Source organism: Cervus canadensis, chromosome 28, assembly GCF_019320065.1.
Source record: "Cervus canadensis isolate Bull #8, Minnesota chromosome 28, ASM1932006v1, whole genome shotgun sequence".
Classification (NCBI taxonomy): Eukaryota; Metazoa; Chordata; class Mammalia; order Artiodactyla; family Cervidae; genus Cervus; species Cervus canadensis.
The window spans coordinates 21,293,902-21,315,377 of NC_057413.1; the positions used below are offsets into that span (position 1 = coordinate 21,293,902).

A 21,476-nucleotide genomic window follows, 5' to 3' on the forward strand; every position below is an offset into this window, starting at 1 on the left:
AATTAATGTAGTGAAAACACTGAAGGCATGAAGACATACAAAATTTTTCAGGCACACACAGGACATTTATAAAACATTGACCTATATTGAATAATAAATGAATACATTTCATAACTTTAAAAGCGTAAGAGCATTTTGTCTAAAGAAAAAAAACCAAATGAGGCCAGAAATCAGTAACACAGTGAACAAGGTATTAGTGCTCTTAACGTGTAAAAATTTCAAATATGGAAAATGGATATAGAATAATTTAATATAAACTCATGTATGTTAACAAGCACCTTATAATTATTAATATCATGCCAATTTTGTTACATCTACTTAGTCAACTAAAGTTTCCTGCCTAATGTCTCCTTTTCCCTCTGCACGGGTTTGCCCTGGCAAGGTTCTGCAAACCTATGAGGTGATTAAATTGAGGAACAAAGAGATTAAGAACACAAGGTTTTACAAAGCTGGCTTCAGAATCCATGTGTTTTACAATTTCAGAGACCCTGAAAGAAGAAATACAGCATCGAGTAAGATTCAATACAAGGTTTTTCCCTGTAGCCCCTCGGTCCATTTGAAATTAGATTACATTAAGTTTTAGAACTTCATTAAATCATTAAGTAGCTTCTATAATTATTTAACTATTATTTCTATTGTTTTCATTTAAAAGCAAACCTTTTCCTTCCTTAATAGCTTTTTAAATAGATTCACAAATCTGGTACATTACTGTAAAAAGAGCCCATATTTTCAAGTTGTTTTTTTTTTTTTTTTTTTTCCTTGAAAGAATTGGGATTCCGTGGTAGAATGTTTTAAACAATGTCACACCAGGGCTCTTTTACAAAAGAAGTACAACAGTAATCACCTCATGCTAACATATACTTTTTCATTTTCTGGTTCATATTAAACACTATTTAATTCCCTAATCAAATATGTAAGCACATGCATATTGGGTAGATCACTAAATCTCCCTATTCTGGGATATGCCCTTTAAAGACATTTAGTAGAAGAAAGTATGAATAGGTTTATAAAACACACACATACACACAGATGAAGTTCCATGAGATATACAAGTAGAATCGAAGTGTGCTTCTTTTTTCTAAACCACAGTAGCCATATTGTTGGTAAGACAGAAAGGTAAGCAGTCACTTGGGAGTAGTTATTCAATCTTAGGTCTCTTCAATAATTTTCCTCAATGAAAAGTCACCGTTTCCTTTTTTTTTCCTTAGGAATTTTGTTCTATTCTCAGCATCCTTCTCAAGGCTCCTTTCACATCCTTGTTCCTCAGAGTATATATGAGGGGGTTGAGGGTGGGAGTTACAACAGTGTAGAAGAGTGTGAGGAACTCCCTCTGGCTATGGCCATAGAATCTCTTTGGTTGAATGTATATGGCTGAGCTGGTCCCAAAGAAGAGGGACACCACCAGCAGATGGGAACCGCAGGTCCCTAGAGCCCTACGCCAAGTTTGGAATGACTTAATTTTTGACACTGCCTGCACGATGAATCCATAAGAGACCAATATCAATGCCACAGGAAGAAGAAGGAGAACTAATGTGGCCACAAAGAGCTGGACTTCATTTGTATGGATGTCAGTGCAGGCCAAATTGATCATGGCAGGCACTTTGCATAAGAAGTTGTGCACACGGTGATGTCCACAGCGAGGAAGGCGAAGGGTGATGGTTCCTTGGATAAGAGTGTTTCCTACTCCACACAGCCAGGCTATTCCTGCTAAGGACTTACAAAATGATGGGTGCATAACACTGGTGTAATTGAGAGGTCTGCAGACTGCTACATAGCGATCAAAGGCCATGATGGTCAGGAGAACACACTCAGTGGAACCCAGTGAGAGGGACACATAGAGTTGTATGGCACAGCCTGTTGATGTGATGGTCTTGGCTGGTCCCTGTAGGTTCCACAATAACTGGGGGACGATGCTGGTAGCTAAGCAAAGGTCAAGAAACGAGAGGTTTGTGAGGAAGAAATACATAGATGTGTGAAGTTTGGAGTCCAGGCAGGAGACCAGGATAATGGCTGTGTTGCCCAGGAGGGTCAAAAGATAGGATATCAAGATGACCACAAAAAGGATGGCCTCCAATTGAGGCTGGTCTGAGAATCCAAGCAAAATAAAATCTCCCCCAGATGTTTCATTGTTTTGTTCCATTAGTCTGTTATTGTAAAAGAGAAAAATGGACTCAAAATTCAATTGAGGGAAATAACATTATTACTATTTACTTCAAAAATTGGAAGGAAACTCAGATTTTCTTAACTAGTCAGTTTTCACAGAGAAGGAAAAATGGTAATTATTAAAAAGGCATTCTTACAAACAAAAGCATTGTTTGGGGTCATCATTTCTTGACTCAATAAATATTTGACCCATCGTCTTTTTTTCTGTGTTCCCATTCTCTTTTCCCATTTGTTGAAAATTATTATTAAAGGAAATTTTCCTAAGAAGAAAAGAAAAGCTCTCAGTTTGAGTGGCTATATAATTCTGTTAGTAGACGTGGGAAGAAAAGAGGATAGGAATGCTGAAGCAAATTTAAGCACCTAGTATGAAATGGATTGTGAGTGATCTTTGTTTGGTTCCACAGAAATTACAATGCAAAATAATGAATAACAGTTGAGTCAGTAGATCAGAAAAATAAATGGAACATATTTTGTGCCTTTTGTTACTCAAAGACAAAGCAAGTTCTGATAATGTTTCTTATAACTAAATATTTGATCAGAGTGTGTATAGGGTCAGACACAGGTGAATTTCAGCAGAGAGGAAAGCTAAATAATTTTGGAAGCTATTTAGCAACTGACCACAAGTTTTTATACCTCAAAGTTGATGAAAAAAAGATATTTGGGATACATCCACATAAAAACGGATGCACAAACTCAGGTGTGCAGGTTGTTCAGTTTTTGATAAAATGTCTTCAGATTAAAAAAAATAAGGTAAAAAGTCACTTACACACACCCACTAAGTTAAAGACAAGGAATTGGCATTTGGGAACATCATGAAAAGGCAAAATATGTCTTTGTCATCAATTTTGCATTCTGCAGAACAGAATCAGTCCAGATTATATTTCACCATACCTCTTCATTTACTATCTTTCTACAGTATCATCTTCTGTGTCCTCAAATTTTATGCTCTCATGAAGCATGCATGCTCAGTCATGTCCAACTCTTTGCAACCCCAGGGACTGTAACTAGCCATGCTTCTCTGTCCATGGGATTCTCCATGCAGGAATACTGCAGTGGGTTGACATTTCCTTCTCCAGGGCATCTTCCCAATTCAGGGACCGAATCCACATCTCCTGAATTGGCAGGCAGATTGGTTACCTCTGCACCACCTGGGAAGTCCCCTTTATGCTCTAAAATCAGTATCTTGTTGAAACAGTTAGGAATAATGAAAGCTGAATTTGTAAGCTTATTCAGGTATGTATATACTTTTAAAAGTAACCTTGCATCTTAAGTGAAATAAACACACTTTCAAAATTTTGATTTTTTAATGTTATTGAAGAAAGTTGAGCAATGTAATTGTGTGTGTTTAAAGTGTACAACATGATAACATGCTTTATGTATATATTGCAGAATGACTACAAAGATCAAGAAAATTAACATATTCATCACCTCACATAGATAGCATTGGTTAACTCTTTTCTGTGTGAGGTGAGAATGCTTATGATCTACTTTCAGCAACTTTCAAGTCTACAATACCATGTTAGTAACTAAAGTCACCATGTCGCACATTAACTCTTCAGTACTTACTCTTATAACTGAAAACTTTTATCCTTTCACTTACCTTGTTCCATATACTCCTCTCCCTAGTCTCTGGAACCCACTATTCTAGTCTCTATTTTCTGTTTCTCTCTTTGTCTTTTTTTAACTCAGCACTTGAGTGGTACCATATGGTATTTTCATAGAGGTTGTAGCAAATGGCAGGATCTCCTTCTTTCTCATGGCTATACCAGATTGATACATAATCTCATTTTCTTTATCCATTTTTCCATTGAAGAACATTTAGCTTATATCCAGAGTTTAACTACTGTCAAACAGAAGAAATATCTAGAGGAATATCTTTTTCCTTAGGCAAAAAGTTCAAGAATTTTCTTTCTGCCATCCCCTTTTTGGATTATTTTTGTGGTATGAAAAATGATTATATTTGGCATAGATATGTAGAGGAAGGACTCCTGAAAGGGAATCTGGAGGAGAGACAAAGTGAGTCTTTAAAGTTGCTGAGTCAGTCCATGCTGGCTAATGTACCTGAAGGCCACTCAAGAGGGAGAGAGAGGTGGTGATAAAAGAAACTAAGAGGGGTTTCTTCCGTCATCTAGGTCATCCTCCTTCTGCCTTATATCTTTGTCAGCATGCAGAAAAGAAGATGGGCAACATGATTTAAGCATGTTACAATTGCTTCACTGAAGTGGATATCACTGCCCAATACCAATGAACTCAGCAGAAGTAAAGAGTTCTTGAGCATAGTCCTTCGAGAAAATCAAATTAGGAAAAAGTGAGAAGTACATAGGAGATAGATGTTCAAGACCTCAGGGATCTGTAAGTCCAAGTTGCTAATTAACATGGAGTTTAGTGTCCAGAACAGAGTTTTCTCAAGGGAGAGGTATAAAGGAAGGCATTCCTCAACTGGACATTTGCTTTATCTCCTGCCAGGCAATATCATAGACAAACTCTGTCACCTTCACCCCAGCCCCTCAAGCGTGTGCATTCTTATATTCTTTTCTGTGGGTGAAGAAAAGAAAAGAAAAGCCCTGTCTTTGCTATTAGGGTTTAGTTACATGATTGGATAAGTGAGACTTGTTTCTCATTTGTAACCAATTATCTCCATTAACAAACAAAATATTTTTCAACGTCAATAAATATTAACTTTAAGAGCAGTGCCTGAATAATACTTTGTTATAAGAATGCACCAAGTTATTTGAAAAAGTTCCATATTCTTAGGCATTAAATGCATTTATAATTTTACCATAAGTTAAAAGTTTCTGTGATGAAATTTTTTATGATAAAATATGTGCTTTATAATATGTCCTCATAATATTACATTTTTACTTTACAGATATAACATTGTTATATTTAAATGAGTTTAAAGAAATCTATATTCTCATAAGGTCAGTGCGTAAGAGTTCCTCCACTCATTCCAATTCAGTGATTATTTTTGTCATGTGATCTGAAATGGCAGCCCACTCCAGTATTCTTGCCTAGAGAATCCCATCAATGGAGGAGCCTGGTAGGCTACAGTCCATGGGGTTGCAGATAGTCGGACACGACTGAGGGACTTCACTTTCACTTTCAATCTGCTAGGCAAAAACTGTACACATCACTATGGTTTTTGATTGGCCTATGAAACTCTTCCAAATACTAAGTTTATGCAAGTTTTCATCTACAGTTTTTTCCATTATCCAAGTAAGATTCATACTCTGCAGTAACATCTTTACATATTTAATCCTTTTACGTATATTTTCATTAAGTTGGTTAGCCAGAGGTCTAATATTCGATCATCATTGACCCCTTAAATAATGTATTAGTTCCTCACTGATTTGACATATTGAATATTTTGTAGTTGTTATCATCTTTGAATGTTAATGATTAAGAGGAAATATATTCAATTACACACATACAATGGAATATTAGCCAGAAAAAGGAACAAATTTGAGTCAGTTGTAGTGAGATGGATGAATCTAGAGCCTGTTTTACAGAGTGAAGTAAATCAGAACAGAAAAACAAATATCATAAATTAACATATATATATGGGTTCCAGAAAAATAGTAATGATGAACCTGTTTACAGGGAAGAAATGGAGATGACACATAGAGAATAGACTTGTGGATACAGCAGGGGAACGAGAGAGTAGGATGAACTGAGAAAGTAACTTTGACATATGTACACTACCATGCGTAAAATAGATAGCTAGTGGAAAGCTGCTTTATTACACAGACAGCCCAGCTGGTGCCCTGTGATAACCTAGAGGGGTGGGATGGGATGGAGGGAGGGAGGCTTAAAAGGAAGGGGAAATATATATAATAATGGCTGATTTGCATTGTTGTATGGCAGAAACCAGCACAACATTATAAAGCAATTATCCTCCAATTTAAAGAAAAACAGTATTGAAGTGAATTATTCAGAAACACTTTCTGAGAGTTGAACTACTATTAATACATACTAGAATAGTAAGCTGTTTATCGGGTAGTCAGAGTTTAGTGCTAGAGAAAGCATCAGTAGATTTGTGGCCTTTGGCCTTTTTCTTCAACATTGATAAATTATTCTCAGCACATAAAGAATCTTAAGTGTAGTTGATAATTTTCCAAAAGGCATTTGTGGCATTAAGTGAGAATGTGAAAGTCATGTCTGACTCTTTGCGACTCCATGGACTATGGGAATTCTCCAGGCCAGGATACTGGAGTGGGTAGCCTATCCCTTCTCCAGAGGATCTTCCTGACCCAGGAATCAAAGTGGGGTCTCCTGCATTGCAGGCAGATTCTTTACCAACTGAACTATCAGGGAAGCCCTTAAGTGAGATTCAGTTTTATATAATGAATGTCTCACTATAATCTACAATATCATACATATCAGTAATTGAGTTCTTGAGCCTCATTTAAAAGAAGGGTCAATATTTTCAATATTCAGAATCAGTCTTTCTCAAGCAGCATTTCAAGGAAGAAAGAAACATTGATTAGTCCCAGTACCCTCCAATGATTATAATGGTATCTAAACCCAACTTAAACATTCATTGCTTTGGAGTAGGGTGTTGTCTACTGTGAAAATTTGTAAGACTATTTCATAGAAAATAGATTTTGTCACCAGAACATGATTAGAATTGGACTAATTATTTCCTAAGAAGTATACTTTCTGGAAAGGAAGGGTGTACATAGTCCAGAGTGTGGTGCCAGTTACAAATAGTTTTGGATCTTTTGCAATAGGGAGACTTTAATGCATGAGTGGGCTACACAAGTGGTGGTGTAGCTGGAAAACCAAACAGTGAAATGAGAGATGAACCTGAGATTAGAAATAGCTGGCAGCTGCTCCCACTGCTGGACTTGAGGAAGCAAAAGAAGCCAAAGGCCCAGGATAACCTGGTGGAAGCAGGAACAAATGGGAAGCTTGCCAACAGAACTCGAACCAAAAGAGGAGATGGCCACCTCATCTTGAAAAGCCTCCTACAGAGGGGAGGAGCCAAGATGGCAGAGGAATAGGACGGGGAGACCACTTTCTCCCCTACAAATTCATCAAATGAACCATTGAATGCTGAGCAAAGTTCAGAAAACAACTTCTGATCGCTAGCTAAGGACATCAGGCACCCAGAAAAGCAGCCCATTGTCTTTGAAAGGAGGTAGGACAAAATATAAAAGATAAAAAGATTTGAGACAAAAGAGCGAGGGACAGAGACCCGTCCCAGGGAGGGAGTCTTAATAGAGGAAGTTTCCAAACACCAGGATACCCTCGCACTGGCGGGTCTGGGGGAAGTTTTCGAATCTCGGAGGGCAACCTAACTGGGAGGAAAAATAAATAAAACCCACATATTCCGTGCCTAAAAGCAACTCCCAGCAGGAAAGTACCCCAGATGCCCGCATCTGCCACCAGCAAGTGGGGGCGGAACGGAGAGGAGCCGGAGGCATTGCTTAGGGTAAGGACCAGGCCTGAGTGCCCTGAGGGCAATCGGAGGGAGCTTTTGTGAGATAGCAACTTAAACTGTGGGATAGCAAAAGAGAGAGAGAAAATTAACCTGCCCGAACACACTGCCGGCCGTTCGCAGAACAAAGGGACCGAGCAATTCCAGAGGAGCTAGCTGGCTGCAGACAGACCAGCCCCGCCGGAGGCAGAAGGCAGGGGGGAGGGGAAAGGGGCAAACTCAGCCCCAGAGGCGGCATCCCCTACCACACTGCAAACAGGCCTCCAGTTTCTAACCAAAGACTTCCTGAGATTCTGGATGGGTGACATTCGCCGGGAGGGTCGCAGCTAAACACAAGGCGCACGCACCCGACCAGCAGAAACTGAGGCTGGGACCGCGGAGGGGAGAAGGCGCGCCGCACCCGGAGAGAGTGTGCCGGTCAAGCTCCTGGCTGCCTCAGCTGCTTGGCCGGGGAAGGCACAAAACGCAGGCGCAACCGAGTCTGCGCTTTTGTGGAGGACCCGAAAACTGGAACCGCATGCAATGCAGAGCAAGCTCCGTATAGAGCAGCCGGAAGCCTGAGCAGCGTAGACAGGGAAAGCAGCGCCCCTCCCTCCCCGCAGCGCGACAGAACTAGCGAACCTGAACCAGAGACCACCTCCGCCCGCCTGTGTCAGGGCGGAAATTAGACACTGAAGAGACCGGCAAACAGAAACGAAAAAACAAAGGGAACCGCTTCAGAAGGGACCGGTGCAACAGATCAAAATCCCTGTAGATAACATCGACTGCACCGGAAGGGACCTATAGATATCGAGAAGTGTAAGCTGGAGCGAGGAGCTATCTGAAACTGAACCGAACCCACGCTGACTGCAACAGCTCCAGAGAAATTCCTAGATATATATTTACCTTTTCTTTTTAATTGAAAAAAAAAATTTTTCTTTTCTTTTCTTTTTTATTTTTTCTCTTTTATTTTCTTTTAAAATTCCCTATTACTCCCCCATTATTCCTTAACTTTCATTTTCATATATTTTAATGATTTTTTTAATTAGGAAAAAAATTTCTTTCCTCTTTTTTTCTTTTCTTGTCTTTTTTTCTCTTATTTTCTTTAAAGTCCTCTATTACTCCTCTACTACTCCTTAATTTTAATTTTCATTTCACTATAACCTTGCAAAAAAAAAAATAAAAAAAGAGGAGCCCTATTTTTAAACCGAACTTCATATATATTTCTAAAATTTTTTGTGTTTTTGTTTTTAATATTGTATTTTTAAGAGTCTAACCTCTACTCTAGATTTTTAATCTTTGTTTTTCAGTATGTGATATAAATTTTGGACATTTAAGAATCCAATATTCAGTTCCCATTTTTATTCAGGAGTGTGTTGATTACTCTCTCCCACTTTTGACTCTCCGTTTTCTACCTCAGAACACCTCTATTTCCTCCTTTCCCCTTCTCTTCCCAATCCAATTCTGTGAATCTCTGTGGGTGTCTGGGCTATGGAGAACACTTAGGGAACAGACAACTGCGTAGATCTGTCTCTCTCCTCTTGAGTCCCCCTTTTTCTCCTCCTGCTCATCTCTATCTCCCTCCTCCCTCTCCTCTTTTTCATGTAACTCTGTGAACCTCTCTGGGTGTCCCTCATGGTGGAGAATCTTTTCACCATTAACCTAGAAGTTTTATTATCAGTGCTATATAGTTGGAGAAGTCTTGAGACTACTGGAAGAATAAAACTGAAATCCAGAGGCAGGAGACTTAAGCCCAAAACCTGAGAACACCAGAAAACTCCTGACTACATGGAACATTAAGTAATAAGAGACCTTCCAAAAGCCTCCATACCTACACTGAAACCAGCCACCACCCAAGAGCCAGTAAGTTTCAGAGCAAGACATACCACGCAAATTCTCCAGCAAGGCAGAAACATAGTCCTGAGTGTCAACATACAGGCTGCCGAAAGTCACACCTAACACACAGACCCATCTCAAAACTCATTACTGGACACTCCATTGCACTCCAGAGAGAAGAAATCCAGTTCCATGCACCAGTACACCGACGCAAGCATCCTAATCAGCAAACCTCAACAAGCCAATCGTCCAACGCCACCCACTGGGTGAAACCTCCACAACATAAAGGAACCATAGACCTCCAGAATACAGAAAGCCCACTCCAGACACAGCAATCTAAACAAGATGAAAAGGCAGAGAAATATTCAACAGGTAAAGGAACATGAAAAATGCCCACCAAGTCAAACAAAAGAGGAGGAGATAGGGAATCTACCTGAAAAAGAATTTAGAATAATGATAATAAAAATGATCCAAAATCTTGAAAACAAAATGGAGTTACAGATAAATAGCCTAGAGACAAAGATTGAAAAAGATGTAAGAAATGTTTAATAAAGACCTAGAAGAAATAAAAAAGAGTCAATTAAAAATGAATAATGCAATAAATGAGATCAAAAACACTCTGGAGGGAACCAAGAGTAGAATAACGGAGACAGAAGATAGGATAAGTGAGGTAGAAGATAAAATGGTGGAAATAAATGAAGCAGAGAGAAAAAAAGAAAAAAGGATCAAAAGAAATGAGGACAACCTCAGGGACCTCTGGGACAATGTGAAACGCCCCAACATTCGAATCATAGGAATCCCAGAAGAAGAAGACAAAAAGAAAGGCCATGAGAAAATACTCGAGGAGATAATAGCCGAAAACTTCCCTAAAATGGGGAAGGAAATAGCCACCCAAGTCCAAGAAACCCAGAGAGTCCCAAACAGGATAAACCCAAGGCGAAACACCCCAAGACACATATTAATCAAATTAACAAAGATCAAACACAAAGAACAAATATTAAAAGCAGCAAGGGAGAAAAAACAAATAACACACAAAGGGATTCCCATAAGGATAACAGCTGATCTATCAATAGAAACCCTTCAGGCCAGAAGGGAATGGCAGGACATACTTCAAGTAATGAAAGAGAATAACCTACAACCCAGATTAGTGTACCCAGCAAGGGTCTCATTCAGATATGAAGGAGAATTCAAAAGCTTTACAGACAAGCAAACGCTGAGAGAATTCAGCACCACCAAACCAGCTCTTCAACAAATGCTAAAGGATCTTCTCTAGACAGGAAACACAGAAAGGTTGTATAAACGTGAACCCAAAACAACAAAGTAAATGGCAACGGGACCATACCTATCAATAATTACCTTAAATGTAAATGGGTTCAATGCCCCAATGAAAAGACAAAGACTGGCTGAATGGATACAAAAACAAGACCCCTATATATGCTGTCTACAAGAGACTCACCTCAAAACAAGAGACACATACAGACTAAAAGTGAAGGGCTAGAAAAAAATATTTCACGCAAATGGAGACCAAAATAAAGCAGGAGTCACAATACTCATATCAGATAAAACAGACTTTCAAATGAAGGCTGTGAAAAGAGACAAAGAAGGACACTACATAATGATCAAAGGATCAATCCAAGAAGATATAACAATTATAAATATATATGCACCCAACATAGGAGCACCGCAATATGTACGGCAAATGCTAACGAGTATGAAAGAGGAAATTAATAGTAACACAATAATAGTGGGAGACTTTAATACCAAACTCACAACTATGGATAGATCAACTAGACAGAAAATTAACAAGGAAACACAAACTTTAAATGACACAATAGACCAGCTAGCCCTAATTGATATCTATAGGACACATCACCCCAAAACAATCAACTTCACCTTTTTCTCAAGTGCACACAGAACCTTCTCCAGAATAGATCACATCCTGGGCCACAAATCTTGTCTTGGTAAATTCAAAAAAATTGAAATCATTCCAGTCATCTTTTCTGACCACGGTGCAGTAAGATTAGATCTCAATTACAGGAAAAAAATTATTAAAAATTCAAACATATGGAGGCTAAATAACACGCCTCTGAATAACCAACAAATCATAGAAGAAATCAAAAAAGACATGAAAATTTGCATAGAAATGAATGAAAATGAAAACACAACAACCCAAAACCTATGGGACACTGTAAAAGCAGTGCTAAGGGGAAGGTTCATAGCATTACAGGCTTACCTCAAGAAAGAAGAAAAAAGTCAAAGAAATAAGCTAACTCTACACCTAAAGCAACTAGAGAAGGAAGAAATGAAGAACCCCAGGGTTAGTAGAAGGAAAGAAATCTTAAAAATTAGGGCAGAAATAAATGCAAAAGAAACTAAAGAGACCATAGCAAAAATCAACAAAGCTAAAAGCTGGTTTTTTGAAAAAATAAACAAAATTGACAAACCATTAGCAAGACTCATTAAGAAACAAAGGGAGAAGAACCAAATTAACAAAATTAGAAATGTAAATAGATCACAACAGACAACATTGAAATACAAAGGATCACAAGAGACTACTACCAGCAGCTCTATGCCAATAAAATGGACAACTTGAAAGAAATGGACAAATTCTTAGAGAAGTATAACTTTCCAAAACTGAACCAGGAAGAAATAGAAGATCTTAACAGACCCATCACAGGCAAGGAAATCGAAACTGTAATCAGAAATCTTCCAGCAAACAAAAGCCCAGGACCAGATGGCTTCACAGCTGAATTCTACCAAAAATTTAGAGAAGAGCTAACACCTATCTTACTCAAACTTTTTTTTTTTTTTTTTTTAATATTAGGGCCGCGGCCGAGCTGCTCCGGTGGCGCGGGGCGGCGGCGCCCGCGAGGGGACGTGACCGGGCCGCAGGCAGCGCACATGCTCCGCCGGCCGGGCTCCCTCCGCCCGCTCTCCCGCGCTGCCGCCGCCGCCCACGGGTCCGCCCGCCCGCCCCGCGCCGTGCCGCGCCCCTTACTCAAACTCTTTCAGAAAATTGCAGAAGAAGGTAAACTTCCAAACTCACTCTATGAGGCCACCATCACCCTAATTCCAAAACCAGACAAAGATGCCACAAAAAAAGAAAACTACAGGCCAATATCACTGATGAACATAGATGCAAAAATCCTTAACAAAATTCTAGCAAACAGAATCCAACAACATACTAAAAACATCATACACCATGACCAAGTGGGCTTTATCCCAGGAATGCAAGGATCTTTAATATCCGCAAATCAATCAATGTGATACACCACATTAACAAATTGAAAGATAAAAACCATATGATTATCTCAGTAGATGCAGAGAAAGCCTTTGACAAAATTCAACACCCATTTATGATTAAAACTCTCCAGAAAGCAGGAATAGAAGGAACATACCTCAACATAATAAAAGCTATATATGACAAACCCACAGCAAGCATCACCCTCAATGGTGAAAAATTGAAAGCATTTCCCCTGAAATCAGGAACAAGACAAGGGTGCCCACTCTCACCACTACTATTCAACATAGTGTTGGAAATTTTGGCCACAGCAATCAGAGCAGAAAAGGAGTAAAAGGAATCCAGATAGGAAAAGAAGAAGTGAAACTCTCACTGTTTGCAGATGACATGATCCTCTACATAGAAAACCCTAAAGACTCTTCCAGAAAATTACTAGAGCTAATCAATGAATATAGTAAAGTTGCAGGATATAAAATTAACACACAGAAATCCCTTGCATTCCTATACACTAACAATGAAAAAACAGAAAGAGAAATTAAGGAAACAATACCATTCACCATTGCAACAAAAAGAATAAAATACTTAGGAGTATATCTACCTAAAGAAACAAAAGACCTATACATAGAAAACTATAAAACACTGATGAAAGAAATCAAAGAGGACACAAACAGATGGAGAAACATACCGTGTTCATGGATTGGAAGAATCATATTGTCAAAATGGCTATTCTACCCAAAGCAATCTATAGATTCAATGCAATCCCTATCAAGCTACCAATGGTATTTTTCACAGAACTAGAACAAAGAATTTCACAATTTGTATGGAAATACAAAAAACCTCGAATAGCCAAAGTAATCTTGAGAAAGAAGAAGGGAACTGGAGGAATCAACCTGCCTGACTTCAGACTCTACTACAAAGCCACAGTCATCAAGACAGTATGGTACTGGCACAAAGACAGAAATATAGATCAATGGAACAGAATAGAAAGCCCAGAGATAAATCCATGAACCTATGGACACCTTATCTTCGACAAAGGAGGCAAGGATATACAATGGAAAAAAGACAACCTCTTTAACAAGTGGTGCTGGGAAAACTGGTCAACCACTTGTAAAAGAATGAAACTAGAACACTTTCTAACACCATACACAAAAATAAACTCAAAATGGATTAAAGATCTAAATGTAAGACCAGAAACTATAAAACTCCTAGAGGAGAACATAGGCAAAACACTCTCCAACATAAATCACAGCAAGATCCTCTATGACCCACCTCCCAGAATATTGGAAATAAAAGCAAAACTAAACAAATGGGACCTAATGAAACTTAAAAGCTTTTGCACAACAAAGGAAACTATAAGCAAGGTGAAAAGACGGCCCTCAGATTGGGAGAAAATAATAGCAAATGAAGAAACAGACAAAGGATTAATCTCAAAAATATACAAGCAACTCCTGAAGCTCAATTCCAGAAAAATAAATGACCCAATCAAAAAATGGGCCAAAGAACTAAACAGACATTTCTCCAAAGAAGACATACAGATGGCTAACAAACACATGAAAAGATGCTCAACATCACTCATTATCAGAGAAATGCAAATCAAAACCACAGTGAGGTACCATTACACGCCAGTCAGGATGGCTGCTATCCAAAAGTCTACAAGCAATAAATGTTGGAGATGGTGTGGAGAAAAGGGAACCCTCTTACATTGTTGGTGGGAATGCAAACTAGTACAGGCACTATGGAGAAGAGTGTGGAGATTTCTTAAAAACCTGGAAATAGAACTGCCATATGACCCAGCAATCCCACTTCTGGGCATACACACTGAGGAAACCAGATCTGAAAGAGACACGTGCACCCCAATGTTCATCGCAGCACTGTTTATAATAGCCAGGACATGGAAGCAACCTAGATGCCCATCAGCAGACGAATGGATAAGACAGCTGTGGTACATATACACAATGGAATATTACTCAGCCATTAAAAAGAATTCATTTGAATCAGTTCTAATGAGATGGATGAAACTGGAGCCCATTATACAGGGTGAAGTAAGCCAGAAAGATAAAGAACATTACAGCTTACTAACACATATATATGGAATTTAGAAACATGGTAATGACAACCCTATATGCAAAGCAGAAAAAGAGACCCAGATGTACAGAACAGACTTTTGGACTCTGTGGGAGAAGACGAGGGTGGGATGTTTCGAGAGAACAGCATTGAAACATGTATATTATCTATGGTGAAACAAATCACCAGCCCAGGTGGGATGCATGAGACAAGTGCTCCGGCCTGGTGCACTGGGAAGACCCAGAGGGATCAGGCAGAGAGGGAGGTGGGAGGGGGGATCGGGAAGGGGAATACATGTAAATCCATCGCTAATTCATGTCAATGTATGACAAAAACCACTACAATATTGTAAAGTAATTAGCCTCCAACTAATAAAAATAAATGGAAAAAAAAAAAAAAAGAAATGCTTCCTAGAGCACAGTGGAAAGCAGAATGACCCTGGCTTCTCTTTTCCCTTCATTCAGCCCTCCCGCCAGTCAACATGTCCTGTGTGAAAGCCAGTCATTCAGGGAGCCTGGAGGAAGCAGCCTTCAGACACCAGTCCTCCTGGAATACAGAACGTGATGGAAAGGGACAATGAGAGAATTTGAGGGCAAAAAAACCCAGGACCAGCACACCTAGCACATATTGTTATCCCTCTTTGGCACTACACTTTCACACTTTGTCACTACAGTTGAAAGAAAAGTTTATAGAAGGAAAATTATGACATAGTCTACATATCAGTTGTTTCTAATATTTACTATTATGTGAGTTTTAGTCACTAGGATGTGTCAGACTCTTTGAGACCTCATGGACTATAGCCCACCGAGCACCTCTGTCCATGAGATTCTCCAGGCAAGAATACTGGAGTGTGTTGCCATTCCCTTCTCTAGGGGATCTTTCCAACCCAGGGACCGAACCCACATCTCCTGCACTGTAGGCAGATTCTTTACTGCTGAGCCACCAGGGAAGCCCAACCTCATCAGAAACTTTTACAGACAATCCCTATACATGAACACTGCAATTTTAAAATTAGATGTATATATTTATATCTTATTTTTATCCATATATTTATAATTTTTGTAAAATATAAATTGCACCTGAATGGATTATTTTATACAAAACCTGACATACACCACCTACTTAAGAGACAACTATAGAATAACATTGGCAATACTTTAAGAAGTGATAATCCTGCTGTGTGTAGAGCATAATTCATTTTTGATACAAAGGCTTTTTTAAAATAAATTTATTCATTTTTATTGGAGGCTGATTGCTTTATAATTTTGTAGTGGTTTTGTCATACATTGCCATGAATCAGCCACACGTGTACATGTTTTCCCCATCCTGAATCCTCCTCTGACCTCCCTCCCCATCCCGTCCCTCTGGGTCATCCCAGTGCACCAGGCCAGAGCACCCTGTCCCATGCATCAAACCTGGACTGGTGATCCATTTCACATATGATGATATACTTGTTTCAATGCCATTCTTCCAAATCATCCCACCCTTGCCTTCTCCCACAGTGTCCAAAAGACTGTTCTACACATCTGTGTCTCTTTTGCTATCATGTGTATAGGGTTATCATTACCATCTTTCTAAATTCCATATATATGCATTAATATACTGTATTGGTGTTTTTCTTTCTGGCTTACTTCACTCTGTATAATAGGCTCCAGTTTCATCCACCTCATTAGAAATGAGCAAATGTATTCTTTTTAATGGCTGAGTAATATTCCATTGTGTATATGTACCACAGCTTTCTTATCCATTCGTCTGCCCATGGGCATCTAGGTTGCTTCCATGTCCTGGCTATTATAAACAGGGCTGCAATGAGCATTAGGGTACACGTGTCTCTTTCAATTCTGGTTTCCTCATTGTGTATGCCCAGAAGTGGGATTGCTGGGTGATATGGCAGTTCTATTTCCAGTTTTTTAAGGAATCTCCACACTGTTCTCCATAGTGGCTGTACTAGTTTGCATTCCCACCAACAATGTAAGAGGGTTCCCTTTTCTCCACACCGTCTCCAGCATTTATTGCTTGTAGACTTTTGGATAGCAGCCATTCTGTCTAGCATGAAATGGTACCTCACTGTGGTTTTGATTTGCATTTCTCTGATAATGAGTGATGTTGAGCATCTTTTCATGTGTTTGTGAGCCATCTGTATGTCTTCTTTGGAGAAATGTCTGTTTAGTTCTTTGGCCCATTTTTTGATTGGGTCGTTTATTTTTCTGGAATTGAGCTTCAGGAGTTGCTTGTATATTTTTGAGATTAATTCTTTGTCTGTTGTTTCATTTCCTATTATTTGCTCCCATTATGAAGGTTGTCTTTTCACCTTGCTTAAGTCTCCTGCATTGTGCAAAGCTTTCAGTTTAATTAGGTCCCATTTGTTTATTTTTGCTTTTATTTACATCACTCTGGAGGTAGGTCATAGAGGATTCTGCTGTGGTTTATGTCAGAGAGTGTTTTGCCTAGGTTTTCTTCTAGGAGTTTTATAGTTTCTGGTCATAGGTTTAGATCTTTAATCCGTTTTGAATTTATTTTTGTGTATGGTGTTAGAAAGTGTTGTAGTTTCATTCTTGTACAAGTGGTTGACCAGTTTTCCCACAAAGGCTTTATTTTTAACCATTCCTTAAAAGATTCGGTGGCATGCATGTGTACAAAACTGATGTTCACTAAAAAAAAACTAATGAATTAAAATTTTAATGAAGAATGAATGAAAAGGTTAGGTTAACAGAAAAACACTACTATGTAGTACTATAAAGTAAATTAAAAAGATACAGAATATCAGTCCCTATAGAGCACATGCCTGATATTCAATCCCTGGTGATGATATATAATGGAAAAGAATATTAAAAGAATGTAGATGTACATATAAGTTATATATGGGTCTTCCTAGGGTGGCTCAGCATTAAGAATCTGCCTACCAATGTAGGAGACATGAGTTCAATCTTTGGGTTAGGAAGATCCCCTGGAGAAGGAAATGGCAACCCACTCCAGTTTTCTTGCCTGGAAAATTCCATGGACAGAGGAGCCTGGTGGACATCAGTCCATGAAGTTGCAAAAGAGTTGGACACAGCTTAACAGCTAAACATCATAAAATCATATATAAATATATATTAAACATACAAGAATATAAAAACTATATATGTATAAAGTTGGATCAATTTGATATACGCCTGAAGAAAAAAACATTGTAACTCAACTATACTTCAATAAAAGATCTTTTAAGGTACTATCCAAATAATATTGACACATTATTACCTAGCTATATTTAATAATGTGTAATAGAAAGTAGGTGAAAGACTTTAACAGGCTCCAGAAACTTTATTAGGTGTAGAACTAAAGAATGCTCTCACAGATGGAGCTTCATCAGTCCTTTCTATCTGTTATCCAGTAGACTATGACAACATGAAAGTATCTGCTTTGAATACCTTACAGCAAAATGCCTGTGTACATGCATGCATGTGTTTACAAGGCATTATGCAATTGATTATCTTCCACTGACAGCAGAAGCACAAGTCTCTGTGGCTCTCCTCTCTCCAGGGGCCTGTCTCTCTCTTTAATATAGTGATAGAAAGTTACCTGGGAAGAAAAACTCAAGACATTTGTGTTGCGTAAACAAGCTAACCACCATCCATCTGAAGAGAGCTTCAGATTAGGGGGGTTTGAGATTACAGGAGCATGAGATAACAGGAGAGACTGAGTTTACTGCCCACATGGGGTTCCTCCGCTGCCTGTCCTAGATCTGTGATCACGATTGAACTTTTCATCAAAACCCCCAAGAACCTCTACCCTGGATTGCCATTCTATCCAGAAGGTAGAACATACTCTCTGTTGTTTTCGGAAAAAAGGAAAAGTGCTCGCTTTGGCAGCACATATACTCAAAAAAAAAAGCAGAAAAAAGGAAAATTCATTTCAAAAGTTAAGAAATCTAGGGCTACTTGCCTTCCACAGTGAATGTAAGTAGTTTTTCAAATGTGCAACCCAACTTTGACTAATGATGAATAATTGACTACCTTCTCCTTTTGGCAGATGTAAATCCCCATATTTCACCTTGATTAACAATAGGAATATGAAAGAGAGAACAGGTTCAGTGTGGTCTGTTTGGAAAATATTGGTTATTCTTGCAACATAAATGCACAAGGAAAAAATTGTGAGAATGTAGAATTACGTCAAGCAAAATGAGGCCACTCACGTGCTGACATTTTTCCAGGAGTCATTGAATATTTCAACAATACAGTTATTTTATTCTTCACCTAATAGTAGAGTCAAAGTTAGCCAGAAGAGGTCAATGTCAATTTTAGTGTATCTAGTGTCAATATTAATTCAGGGTTTTTATTTCCCCACCAAAATGCATGGGCAGATAGACAGATGCTAGCCAATGTGACCACCAGGGTCAGTTACTTCCTTTTGCTCTAATTCTGGTAAAACAATCATACTCTACTCAAAATACATGATAGTTTTGTCTTAGCAAAAATTCAAAATCTAGCTGATTTTTACCTTGGAAGTAAATAAGCCACTTATTCTCTCTAAACTGGACTATGCAATAATTGCCTGAGAGTTGCTGTAATGGCCACGGGTTCTTGGAAGTAAGTTTTATTTTCTAGTGGAGATATTTAAGGGAAAATCAGAAATTTTCAATGGAGGGTTTATTGTGGTTTTTTATTACTTTGTTTTTAAGGGATTTGTTTAGATTTGATATCAAAGGTAAATGACTGCAACCATTTTGAAGATCTCTGAACTGATCATTCAGAACCACAAATTTTCATAACTTTGCAAGTTAATGGTTAAAAAGACACAGGTGAGTTCTAGATAATTTACTTGTAACGAAGTCAACACATTGTATTAGGTGGCTGAATTCGTATACTCTTGTAATAAAATGGCATTAAAGTAAGTGAACTGAGGGGCTTCTTGGGGCAAGAGCTTGCTATTTTAGGGACTGTAAAGTGGATTTTTCTAGAGAGTAATATTTACTCTCTAGAAAGTAAATACTAGAAAATATTACTCTCTAGAAAGTTGTCAGACTAGGGACTCAATTAGGGAGATCACCGAAGCTTCCTTTAACACTATTATCAGGTTAATAATTATTTGCTTCACAGAAAAAGAATGGATATTAATGATAACCATATCTAACACTTGCAATGTGAAAATTCTAACGCTTCTTAATTTGTCTTTAGGTCTCCAGTTCTGTGTATCCTGTGAGACTCTTGCTCTCTCAATATATTTTTCAACTTATCTTTTCTGTCTATTATCTATTATGTATCCATATGTGTAACCATTATCTTTCAATTTCTTTGGTTTTCACACTATGCACATTAATGGCCTGTATATTTTATCTTCAGAGAATTTGGGATATGTATCAAACCTGCTTTTGTATATGTTCAATTCTAATCTATATTTATATATTTTTTAAGCATTGGGTGTCTTCATGACATTGTATATTTCTTTCTGTATAACAAGTCAACATGTTACAGTTTTTATTTTGTACAATTTTATTTTGTGTGTTATTTCTCTATATAAAAATCAGTGTCTAGATGTTCACTTTACTCAGTTAGTTATTTTTCCACTGACTTTAATATCTGATTTTCTTCCCACAGGAAGCAAATAGAAATGACCAAGAATGGTGACTCACAATTAAGCAATGAAAAGAAGAAATGCTAGCACTCCGGCCGGTTTCATCTTACTGGGCTTTTCTGACCAGCCTCACCTGGAGATGGTGCTTCTTCTCGCCGTCTCTATCGTATACATTCTGACACTGATGGGGAACACAGCGATCATACTGGTCTCGTACTTTAACCCCAAACTCCACACGCCCATGTATTTCTTCCTCTCCAATCTCTCCTTCCTGGACCTCTGTTTCACCACCAGTGTTGTCCCACAAATGCTTTGGAATCTCAAGGGGCCTGACAAGACCATTAGCTACACTGGTTGTGTGATCCAGCTGTATGTTGCTTTGGGGCTGGGCTCCACGGAGTGCATCCTGCTGACTGTTATGGCCTATGACCGCTTCAATGCTATCTGTCGACCCCTCCACTATGGAGTCATCATGCACCCAAAGCTTCTCCGGCAACTAGCAGCCCTGGCCTGGATCAGTGGTTTTGTGGGGTCCACGGTTCAGACTATCCTTGTTTTCCAGTTGCCTCTCTGCAGCCATCATATGGTGGATGATTTCATGTGCGAGGAGCCTGCCCTGATTAAGATTGCCTGTGTGAACACAACCTTCCTGGAAAATGAGCTCTCCATAGCTTCTGTTCTCTATGTGGTGATACCTCTGGGGCTTATTCTGGTCTCCTATGGCTGCATTGTTAGGGCTTTGCTGAGGATAAAGTCTTCTGAAGGCAGGAGGAAAGCATTTGGGACTTGTGGGTCCCACCTAATTGTTGTGGTTTTGTTTTTCGGGACTCTAACTTCCATTTACATTCAACCCAAGAGCAAATACACCCAGAATTACAGTAAATTCCTCACCCTCTTCTACACTGTAGTGACACCCTCACTTAATCCTTTGATCTACACCTTGAGAAACAAAGAAGCTAAGTGGGCGCTACAAAGGTTGCTGGGAAGAGACTCAAGTTAGGGAGAAATGTGAAATATCCTCATGCAATCCCTCAGATATTAAGGATTTTTAGCATCATCTAGGTTTGGTTTTTCCTTTTGTTTGTAAAGATCACAGCTAAATCTCCTGAATAAAATGGTATGAAATTTTCTTTCAATGACATCCTAAAGTTGCCTACTCTATATCCTTCTCATATTCCTTTCCAGAAATGTTATGTCTCT

At 38.7% G+C, this 21,476-nt stretch overlaps 1 protein-coding gene and 1 pseudogene across 1 annotated transcript; one reads left to right on the forward strand and one right to left on the reverse strand.

Annotated features, from left to right (window-relative positions):
- Nucleotides 1-1,171: 1,171 nt before the first annotated feature.
- On the reverse strand, nt 1,172-2,140 carry LOC122429241 (annotated as a pseudogene).
- Nucleotides 2,141-20,343: 18,203 nt separating this feature from the next.
- LOC122429702 (putative olfactory receptor 2B8) lies at nt 20,344-21,276 on the forward strand. The gene has a single exon (XM_043450262.1). The coding sequence runs from the start codon at nt 20,344-20,346 to the stop codon at nt 21,274-21,276; it is 933 nt and encodes a 310-aa protein (XP_043306197.1).
- Nucleotides 21,277-21,476: the final 200 nt, after the last annotated feature.